The sequence below is a fragment of the Sinocyclocheilus rhinocerous genome, unplaced genomic scaffold, assembly GCF_001515625.1.
Source record: "Sinocyclocheilus rhinocerous isolate Xijiao unplaced genomic scaffold, SAMN03320098_v1.1 scaffold655, whole genome shotgun sequence".
In the NCBI taxonomy this organism is placed as follows: Eukaryota; Metazoa; Chordata; class Actinopteri; order Cypriniformes; family Cyprinidae; genus Sinocyclocheilus; species Sinocyclocheilus rhinocerous.
This window is the reverse complement of record NW_015646377.1, coordinates 92006-104088: the sequence shown is the minus strand read 5'-3', so window position 1 is coordinate 104088 and position 12083 is coordinate 92006. Positions and strand designations below refer to the sequence as shown.

The 12083-nt window shown below is 35.8% G+C and overlaps 1 protein-coding gene across 1 annotated transcript; it reads left to right on the top strand.

The window, feature by feature from the left end:
* Nucleotides 1-661: 661 nt before the first annotated feature.
* On the top strand, nucleotides 662-3663 carry LOC107707711 (CMRF35-like molecule 8). Its single transcript, XM_016511804.1, has 6 exons — nucleotides 662-702; nucleotides 827-1186; nucleotides 2510-2557; nucleotides 2650-2763; nucleotides 3196-3239; nucleotides 3328-3663. The coding sequence occupies exons 1-6, from the start codon at nucleotides 672-674 to the stop codon at nucleotides 3583-3585; spliced, it is 855 nt and encodes a 284-aa protein (XP_016367290.1). The 5' UTR covers nucleotides 662-671; the 3' UTR covers nucleotides 3586-3663.
* The last annotated feature ends 8420 nt before the right edge of the window (nucleotides 3664-12083 follow it).

The following is a 12083-nucleotide window of genomic DNA, read 5'->3' as shown; positions in this document are numbered from 1 at the left end:
ATATGATGCTGCTAAAAAGAACATTATTTTGTGTATTTGGTGTAATGAAATGTGTTTATGCGGTTTAAGGTTAAAAAAACACATTATTTTCCACATACTGTACATTATTATTTCTCCTCTATGCCCCGCCTTTCTGAAAAATGTAGTCGTGTCCTCTTTTGGAAGGCTAAACAAAGTAGTTTCGCTTTCGCTGCAAACCAATCTCGGGGATGGATGCAGCTGAAGATGTGCTTCTGCATGAGCATCTTGAATGGTAGGTTGGGAAGGGCCCGGTTAAAAAAGCGCAGATCTAAGATTGGTTGTAACCCACCGGGCATGGTTGACTCTTAACTTTTATAAAGAATATCTCTTTGAATTTGAGACTTTAGTCTTTGCAACTTTACAGATCTTCTTTATGCACCAAGAGCTTGTAACACTTCAAAGAGAAAGGAAAAATTGAAATCGCATCATATGACCCCTTTAATCATTTAACCTTGAGGATGGCCAGACTTTACCTTTGCTGCCCTGAAGAGGGAGCTGTTTTTCAGATCAGACTGACACTGTGTTTGTGTTTACTTAACCATGTGCATTAGGGAAGTGTAACTCACACACAACTGAACACACACACACAATATCTACCAAATAGTTAGCATGAGAACAGGTAGTGTGAGTTGAGGTTGAAGCAGGCAGTCATGAGAATCTCCACGTCCATCAGTTTCTCAGGTACGATATCTGTCATAATATATTCAGTGTGTGAGAATAGCATGTTTTACTCTTCACTGTGCTTGATTTCATTGATAAACTCCAAAATTCACCATACTAACTCTGAAATGGCATCTGTCAGCAGTTCTTGGTCTTTCAGCACTGTGGCTGATGGAGAACTCGCTGGCTGTTAACATCACTGGATCTGAGGGAAGCAACATCTCAGTCAGCTGCAGCTATCCTGAAACCTATGAGAACAACAGCAAGTACTTCTGCCAGATGAGTGGCTCATTTGCTCCAGGAGATCTTCAGTGTGTTCACACCACCCAACCAGAGACGAGGTCTGAACGAGGGAGAGTCGCTCTTCTGGATGACACCAGTGCTCATCTTCTTTCAGCAAACATCTCTAGACTGGCTCCAGAAGACTCGGGAAAGTACTGGTGTGGTGTGGATATCGCTCTGCTGCCAGATTTCACCACAGAGATCTGGATAACAGTCACCAAAGGTGAGATACACAATAGCTGAATACGCACTATGCTCAATGTCCTTAAAAGTTGATGTGATGTGTAATTTTACTGTCCTCAAAGAAAAAGGCTTTATGTTTATTCATTTATTTACAGCAAAAAACACTGATTTTGTCCATAAACACACAATTATCTGTTCAAATTGTGTTCAAACTGAACTGAATTGATCATGAAATGCTACCTTAAAAATAGCCAAAAAAATAAGCAAATACATATAAATAATAAAGTTAAACAAATTAATTAACAAGTTAAAATAATAATAATAATAATAATGTCAAATAAACAGACAAGTAAAAAAAAATTTTAAAAATTAAAAAAACACCAAAGGAGGGGTGAGCAATAGGACCAAAACATAAAATATCAGAGGTTTCACAATAACGATCTAAATCACAACATAGTTATTTTTGCTGAAAATTTTAGATTGCATTGCAATTTCAGAGCCGGATTTACATTTAAAATCGGAAAATCAGAGCGATGCGATTGCCGAATGGAGTTCTCTTACGCCTTATTGCATTTTAACATCGCTTTAAACTTTAAACTGGCAAAGTTTAAAAACACATGAACATCAGAAACGTACGTAAAAATGCAACACTTACATCAAAGTAACCGCAATAGAGGCGAAAAAAAAAAAAACATCCTCTACGATTGGGATTGGTGAGGTTTACCTTCTACAATCGAATGAACTTGTAATATTTATAAGGAATTACTTCCATGTTCAATTATTCAGCTCTCCAGTGTGATGTCTACGCATAATAAAGAGATTTTTAGCATTAATAAACAAGAAACTTTATCAGTTTGCATGAATGCAGCAGGGAGTCTAACTGTTGGAAAAAAATACATTCGGTCTCTATCTAAAGTTATTTTAAACAACTGCTTTTACATTGTGCATGTGGTTTATGAGACTTACTGTCAACTGAACCATGATGATATTTTATAACCATTGTTACACAGCAGGACTATTGAAATAATATAGTGAAACCTAAAACCTTCATGATGACCAAATAAATAAATAAAACCTCCATGTCCATTTGTCACAAACCCATGTTGTGATTATAATTGAGATCACTATCTGTTTGGCATCATAAACACTGACGTATATCAGTTATGGGGATTTTTGAGGTGCCACTGAGTCTCATATGGGTTTCAGATGGGATGTGATACAGCATGGTCTTCCTCTTACACTTCTCGTAATGAGTCAGTGTGAGAAGTGAACTCACACACACATACGGGGGTAAATGAATGCCAGCCAAGGTTTCTGTATATGAGGATTAACTACACACCTTTCACTTTTGTTTTCTGTGCAGAACATCCACAAGAGCAAACCACAGACCTGTTCCCGGAAGAGCCTGGCGGTGAGTTTACGAAACACAGACACACACACACACACACAGACCATGTGGTTTTGCTTTTTTCAGGCTAGTCATTGTCAGCTTTGCATCGACAGAGTCTTACTCGAGGTTCATGATGATGGTGGCTTTGATGTGTGTTGGCGCCCTGTTTTTCGTGTGTCTGTTCGGCCTGTTACAAGTCCTCAAGCACAACAGCCGCAGCAATTCAAGTGAGCAGATCTCTGTGGATCATCTCAAGCACACCAACACCACGTGATTTATTTGAAACCACATGATCTACAGTTCAACAACACATGCTAATATGTCTCACCTGATACAGAAAGTCACTTGGACTTCACTTTAACACTCTCTGTTGAAGCCCAAGATACTTTAACGGGAAAATCTTCAGAGTAACATGGCTGATATAATGCCAAAATATACATAATATAATTGTATAGCAGCAAATAAGAAATAACAACATTTTAAATAACTGAACACTTATTTTACTTGCAAAAAACTTCATTTCATTATAATTAAAAAATAAATAAATAAACAAGAACAAACAAGACTACACATCTATTCATGGTATAATAGATAATATAACATTATAATGAGCCATTTAAGAAAAATCAGTCACTTAAATCTTTTTCTGTTCTGATCAGGTTCTGTTCTCCACCGCACCAGAACTATATCAAACCCAGTGCCGGTGAGTTCATGCACTTCTACAACATATCATACTGTTATCAGCATATCATTTTCTGATTAACCTGATCATATGTATTTATTTCATATAGGATGGCCACCAGAGAACACACCGTGACCTTCCAGACTTACCCAAAGTTCAAAGTGAAAGAGAGGAACTTTATAGACCCACAAACCCAGATTATACAAACACAGAACCGGCTGACTACATTGATGTTGTTTCAGCACAAACAAAAGATCAGATCTACACAGAACTGGACAGCAATAGACAGAGTCAAGTGTATCAGAGTCTCACAGCTGATTCTCTTCAAGAGTCGATCTATCACACTATTGATCAGACGAGAGACTGAACACCGAATCCTCAGCCAATCAGAATCCTAGTTTCTGACAGCTACAAACATCCAGACGTCATGTGTTGCTTTCACAAAACCAGCTTAAGATGGTATTTTACCTATTAAATAGATACAGAAATCATGCTCATATGTCTCAGGTATAGATTTGTGAAACAGAAACTGCCTAATAAACTATTGTAAAGTTATAACTCGTACTATTCTGCTTATCACCTGTGTCTGCTCTGCATTTTCAGCTGCTTTTTTCTGCATTGGCATTTTTGTCTTGCTCTCCAGTAAAAATATTGAAACATCCTTAAACAGTTTCTCTGAAAACAAGTTTTATTAGCTTTTTACTTAACATTAATCAATCTTTAAAGAAACAAGCAACTGAACCAATTTGCTACACATTTCTTTTAAACAGACAAACACTTTAAATAGTCAAAAACTTACAATATAATGAAGTGTAATATCGCATGTTCCTGTGTAAACCAGTGTAATATGGAAAATACTACAAATGGCTACATTTTTAGTCATTTTTATATGGTGAAAAGTTCACATTGACAGAGAAGTTGGTCATATTGAGAAAGTTCAGTAAAATGCATTTGAACTGCCTGCTTTGTACAACTAGCTACAGTCTCAAGTTTGGTTGAGGATTGGTCCTAAATAGTAACAAGGAAGTGAAAGAAAGCCTGCCAGACAGATTCGGTTTTATTCTCTGCACACACCAGAATCAATTAAAAACCATTCGGCATGTGCAAAGCAAGAGTCTTTTGTTTCTGCATCTATACAGGTGAGTTGTAGCGATCACTTTGCTGGGGAAACTGTCTTTGAAACTGTAGCTTGGCATAGGCTAGTCCTCGTTCAAGTTACTCAAAAGTAAAGCTACAAATGACCTAATCTACTAATAAACTTAATTACTTTTGTTGCTATAATATATTGAACAAAAAAATGAGGATCTAATTTATGGCGACAGCAGTTAACACATTTGAACAGATCAATTTACTCTAAATATCACCATTAACATTTTAACATTAAATTATTATTATTATTATTATTATTACATATACATGAAATTATATGAACATTTAAATATTAAAATATTAATTTGTATATCACTTAAAAAAATACTTATATACTAATTTTTAAAAAAAAATTTTTATCTTTCTTTGAAATGTATAATCCGAACAAACAGATTCAGTAAAAAGACCGGTTCATATGACAGAAAAAAATAAAAATAAAATCAAGATTAAAATCCAGCTATTTTCACATCAGTTTGCTTTGCTGTAAAACTGTATATAGTGGAATGACAAATCATCACTCGTTGGAAAAAGTGGATTCTTGCCTTTAAAAGCGCATTACTGTAACAAGTTAGGCTAATTGTGTTATTAATTGCTAGTTATTCTGCAAATGGTCATCTTAATCTTAAATTTGCCACTTGTTGGAAATACAGTAACATCGACTGCTGCTTATGTGCTTTATGCCTGCTGTATTACATGAATCATGACTGAATATCTAGAAATACTTTTTAACTGTCATTTAACTTCATTTCCAGCCTGCCTACTGGATACTAGCTGTGTTAAGATCTGATATGAAGGAAAATATGTAACCTTTAAAGCCATTTATCCACCGGACTACAAGACAAACTCCAAGTACTTCGGCAAAACTGATGGTTTCTTCTTCTTTGAGAAACTGGTTCAGACGTCTCATCCCAACCGGTGGGCAAAACAGGGGCGATTCGCTCTATTCGACAACACGTCCGCGCACGTCCTCACCGCTGCCATCTTGGGATTGGTTGCAGAGGATTCTGGCAATTATTCGTTCGGTGTGGATATTAAACTGCTGCCTGATCTGACTGGTGATGAAATACAACTGACTGTCATTAGAGGTGAGAATCCTTTAACATGCTATAATGTCTATTCTTTCACACAAACATGACTGAATGCAGAAGTGAATGTGGCTGTAGGAACGAATCTCGATAGTTTCACGTTCCTTCTTCTCTGCGCAGGTGAAGCACAGAGACCCACAACTGCAGCAAAAGGTATAACAGAAATGCAGGATCAATCATACAAAAGCTGCTTAGACAATATAATAATTATCTCTGTTCAAATGTTGTGTTTTAGTGATTGTCTACAGCACGAGCAGTCCTGCAAATATCACAGCACAGAACTAGGCCAAGACTAGAGATCAGGGTGAACTGTCTGATCTTGTACAGTCTATCATTTGTTGATTGGTTCATTCTTTCTGTCATCTATTCTGCCTATATTGCTTGTTCAATCCATCATTTGTTTTCGCATAGTCAGTCTATCATTTGTTCATTCATTCGGTCATTTGCTTTGTCTGTCTTTCGCTCATTGGTTTTTATTAATTTGTTTCATTCATTCATGCATTTTGTCCTCCATTCTGTCTATCTTTCGCTCAGTAGTTCACTCGTCTGTTATCTGTACTATCTATAGTTTGTACCGTCTATTGTGTGTTCATTTGTTCTCTTGTTCATTCTCACTATCATCTGTTCATTCCATAGTTCATTCTGTCATATATTTATTCCTTCTGTAGTTCACACTGTTTATTGTTTATTCTATATTAATTTTGTTTATTGTTTATACCGTATTTGATTCTATTCTTTTTGTCATGCATACATTTATTCAATCATTAATTCTGTTTTTTGCTCAATCATTCCACCATTTGTTTATTCGGTTGTTCATTCTGTGTATTATTTGTTCGTTCATTCTATATTTCGTTCATACTGTTGTTTGTACTGTCTATGACTGGTTCTTTCTTTCTGTCATTTGGTCATTCATTTGCTCATTCCTCTATTAATTCAATCCATTTTTATCCTCTCTGTTTATTCATTCTTTAGATCATTCATTTGTTATTTGGTTCATACTGTTTATTGCACACAGACCGAACAGTGGAATGAATGAATGAGTAATTGACAGAGAGATAGAGAGAGACTGTCTCTTGTTCATTCATTCATTCTTTTGTTTCTTCTGTCGTTTGTTTGATCTTATCGTTCTCTTGTTCTACATTATGTTATTGTTCTTTTTAGCATCTTACAAAAAAGAAATGTCTCTGTTCATATGTTGCTATCTAACTCTCAGTTTCCCTTTCATGCTTTATTTCTGTCGTTCACAAAAACAAATCATGTTTTATCAGCTGTGTCAGACTTTGTCTCTTTTCCACAGAATCTTACGCCAGGTTCGTGACAGTATTGAGTCTGGTGTGTGTTTGTACACTTCTGGTTGTGTGTCCATTCGTCCTGTTTAAAGTTAATAAATGGGCCACCGCCTGCAAGCTGTCAGGTGAGACGACTGCATAAGACTTTGTCTTTTCTATGCAATCTTCACTCATAGCTTTAGCATTTATCATGCAACAATTAATGCATGCATTCCCCCCCTCCAGTTTCTGTGTCTTGTCACAACAGGAAGACATCGGCTCAAGTTGTTGTAAGCATGTCGTCGATGGTATCTTGTTCACAAGTATTACCACATTATAAAGCTAACTCATGTCCTTACTGATATGAAAGCTTCATTTTTACAGGACAAGTATGTGAAAATGAGCTCAGTCATCCTTACAAACTCACCCAGGGCTCAAAGTGATAAAAGTTCAGTTGTCAAGTACTTTCACAGGCCTATACACAGAACCAGCACCCAACACAGATGCCTGCTACATAGATCTCACACAACGAGACTTGGTTCAGATCAACACAAAAATGAAACCTGATTTTGTTAAAGAGTCAGTTTATCAGAGTATTGATCAAACTACTGACTGACTGCAGATGGCTCATTAACAGCCAATTAAAAATCACATTTTCTTCACGCTCTTCCTGAAATTATTTTTCAGGAACACTTTACAATAAGGTTCATTTTGTTAACATTAGTTAACATGAACTAACAATGAAAAGTACTTCTAAAGCATTTATTAACATTAAGATTTACTAATTAATTATTAAATGTATTTATGTTAATATTATTTAATGGACCTGAGCTAACATGTTGTATTTTTGTTAACTAGAGGTAACAATGATTAATATACTGTATATGACCCTGGACAACAAAACCATTCATAAGGGTACATTTTTTAAAATACATCTGAAAGCTGAATGAAATAAGACTTCCATTATTCCATTAATGTATGGTTTGTTAGGATAGAACAATATTTGGCCGAGATACAACTATTTGAAAATCTGGAATCTGAGGGTGCAAAAAAACATCTAAATATTGAGAAAATCGCCTTTAAAGTTGTCCAAATTAAGTTCGTAGCAATGCGTATTACTAATCAAAAATTAAGTTTTTACATATTTACAGTGGGAAATTTACAAAATATTTCCATGGAACATGAACTTTACTTTATATCCTAATGATTTTTGGCATAAAAAAAAAAAAGACAAAAAAAAAATCTAAATATTGAGAAAATCGCCTTTAAAGTTGTCCAAATTAAGTTCGTAGCAATGCGTATTACTAATCAAAAATTAAGTTTTTACATATTTACAGTGGGAAATTTACAAAATATTTCCATGGAACATGAACTTTACTTTATATCCTAATGATTTTTGGCATAAAAAAAAATTTGACAAATACAATGTATTTTTGGCTATTGCTACAAATATACCTGTGCTCCAGGGTCACATATACTGTAACACATGTATTGTCCATTGTTAATTAATGCATTAACTAATATTAACTAATTGAACCTTATTGTATAATGTTACCAATTGTCCTCGGTTTGTTATGTGTTGAATTTATCAATAATAAAAAAAGAGTTGTTGTCTTGAATAAATAAAAGTCTCTTGGTGAAAATGCAGATGTTATTTAGCAGTATTGAGACTCAGTGATGGTACAGACATGTGTGTGAGTTTAGAGTGACTACAGGTCACGTTATGTCACCATTGCATCACTGCAGATGTCTCAAGAGGATGGTGAGACAAAAAGAGAAGTAAATACTTTGTCTTGCCACGCAGGAGGAAGGCGTCTTTTCAGCATGTGGATTTTTCTAGTTTTCCTCTCCCACATCTCCACAGATGAGTTAGTATTCACTTATTCTTTGTGAGAAAATGAGTATCTAAAGACTGGGGCATGATGACATTTAATATGAATGATTTTTGGACTGACTTGTGCTATTTATTCAGTTATTCATGTGATGTCACATCCTGTCTGGCACTTCCAGTGGAGTCTCTGAATCCTCGAACTGCTCCAGTGGGAGAAAGCGTCACATTTCATATATTCTCATTCGATTTGAGACGGGACAGATTCCGACTCGCACACTCTGTCTGATGAAGGATCAGACTTCACCGTGATCATCACTGACCTGCGGTTATCAGACTCTGGCACTTACATCTGCGCAGTAGACAGATTTTTAAAGACACGTGCAACTATGTAACTCTACATGTGATTGAGGGTAAGTTATGCACTGAATATGTTTCAGAAGTTATTTTAGCGAGTTTTATGGGTCGTTGTTTCCTATCAGCCGTCTTAGCTAGTGAATAGTTGAAGCTGGATTGATGGTGTTTGTGGCATTCAGTCTTCTGGAGTGGTAGAGAAATGTGACTATTATTGAAGGCACATTTTTTTCTGTAAAAAAAAAAAAAAGTATAATTAGAGTTGCTGAAATAACCTTTTTAGAGGCAGAACATATTTCTGGTAAGATGAACATATAGTTTACCGTTGCTGAAGTATTTCTGAAAAGTTTGCTCATGTGAAGAGTGATTTGCATTCTGGTTCAATTTACAGATAAAATATATTAAGGCATAATTTTTTAAAAGAAGCTTCAAACTACCAGAAAATGACTTTATGGAATTAAAGTCATTTTACTCCAACTTTATTAAGGAAAGCTACTTTGAAGTTGTGAAAAATGATATGTAAGACCTGACTAGAAGTGTTTAACAATCTTACTCAGTTCAGACTTGTTGAAAGTTTTACCTATGTGTTTCTTAAATGTCTGGAAATATCAGAATTCTGGATTATGATAAAGCCTAAACAAACATCATAAATAAATATCACCATTTTCCTTTTCTAACAGCATATTTATGAATTTATGTTTATTTCATCACACAAACTCCACCTTTTTTTCCTACTAATATTTCTAATATCCACAGTTTCTACATTAACACCTGTTCCAACAAGTGCGTCCAGACCTCCTGCATGAAGAACAACTACAGACATAACCGGTAATTGTCATCCATCCCAATTCATTCTTCCATCCATCCATCCAGCCCAATCCATCCATCTAATATTATTACTATCCCATGCACTTTAACACATGTATTGCCCATTCTTAGTTAATGCATTTCCTAACATTAACTAATGGAAACTTATTGTGTTACCAATTTTCATCAGTTTGTCATGTGTTGATTTAATCGATAAGGATAAATCATTGAATTGTTGTCTTGAATTAATAAATGTCTCCGGATGAAAACTATAAATGTAGATGTTATTTAGCAGTATTGAGACTCAGTGATGGTATAGAAATGTGTGTGTGAGTTTAATGTGACTACAGGTCATGTTATTTCACCATTGCATCACTGCAGTGTCCATCCCTAAGCAATCTAATCCATCCATCCCAATCAATCCATCAATCCAACTCAATAAATTCATCCATCCCCATCCCCTTTCCAATCCATTCATCCAAATCCATCCAACCCAGTCCATCCCCAGCCCAATCAATCAATCCATCTAACCCAATCCATCCAACCTAATCCATCCCATTCCAATATATCATAAAATCATAAATTAATTCATTTATACATTTCTTTTTAGAGAAGATACAGGCATAGCAGCTAATGCTCAACCTTCCCAATCTCAACCTAATCCATCCAACCCAATCCAATCCATCCCCATTGTAAGGGAAACAGGTCAGTTTAGCTCAAAGGGAATCATTTAAGATTTTATAGGGAATTTGGACAGAATCACTGTTTTACGGCTGATCACTGAGTCGGCCAGCGATTCATTGAACGAGCCGTACAACATCAACTCTGCATGGATATGAATATCAAAAATATAGTAAAAACACTATTTATTAGCACAGTAACAAGATCAGCAGTTTAAGACATTAACTTGTAAGCACAAAACACAAGATACTTCTCTTTTCAATATAAATAAGACTTTATTGGATAAATCTAAGACAATATAAACTAATCTAACACATAAACACACACACTCACACATTCATACAAGTTGCAGGAAGAGAGAAAGTGAGGAAATAATGAGTTTAAGAGAATGCAAACGTGAAAACCCAAGTTTATAGCAATTTGTGCAATTGTATAGACCTGAATAATCATCAATCATTTAATTAATCCTCACATTGAGTTCCTCAATGAGGTTAAAATTTATGTTAAATGCACCAGTTCAGCTAGAATCTGGAGGTTGTACTTGCGTTGCCTTTGTGTTAAGGGATTCCTTTTGTTGTCGCTGTTGCAGAAAGGGGTTTCCCAAAATTACTGACTGGATGGAGTAGTCGTTCGTAATAAAGTCTTGGGCGTTGGCTGAAGTTGCGGAGTGGTGGGCTGGTTGAAGTTTTAGACAGGCAGTCGAGGTCGGACTCTGAGACAAGGCGTTGCGGCAAAACTTAATTCAGAACACGAAACTCTCAATGGAAAGAAAATAAACTAAAGTAAAAGAATAAATGGATGTAATGAGACTAGATGGTTTTTCTTCTCATCGTGCTTAAGTAGCAGCGGGCGTGCAGGCTGAAGCACGCTGGAACGGCGCTCAAAGTGGCAAAAAGCATGGCTAAAAGACCTAATGCAAAAAGCTAAAAGCTAAAAAGCCAAAAAGCAGCGGCTAAAAGCCGACAAGGCAAAAAACATAATTTGATGGTGTCCTGGGTATTTAAACCGGGCTGTTGGACACATCCCAAATGGTGTCTTGACCAATTAGACATTGTCTTAGCTCGGGGTGTTGCTATGTTTCTCCTCCCAATTAATAAATCAACATGTTATCTTATCAGTCACATGGTCCGAATTTTCCCGCTCTTGCAGCGGATAATTATGGACATGATATCTATAACAAGAATATAATACATTTTACAAAGTACTGATTGATATGAGCATGAATTTTCAAACTCAAACATACCCAACATGAATATAAACCTATAAACTATTCAATAGTTATTCAAAAGTCATACATAATGAGTGATTAGGACATGATAGTCAAATGTGTGGGTTACATACATAATATGTAGTTATGCATAGAAATTATTAATTGCTTATAAGTCCTTTTAGCATCATTTTGGTGCATCTACATCTGAAAAGTCAGTATCTCTGTCGTTCTGTGAACAAAAGGACATATTCTGTGAAGACCAAAGAGGTTAAAAGGTTTCATAAGGAATCTAAGTCTGGTTCTTGTCTTCTAGGTTGGGGAAATCATCAATGTGTTCTTTTGTTTTAATGTTGCAAGCTGTTCTGTGAAAGAGTTGGTTGGGTAGGCTTGCTTCAGACTGGCTGGCGCTAGGGTATCGTGGACAGATTTATGACATTGTCTCGTTGTCCTGGGCCTCTTTGTGGAATTTGGCTCTTTGGGTTG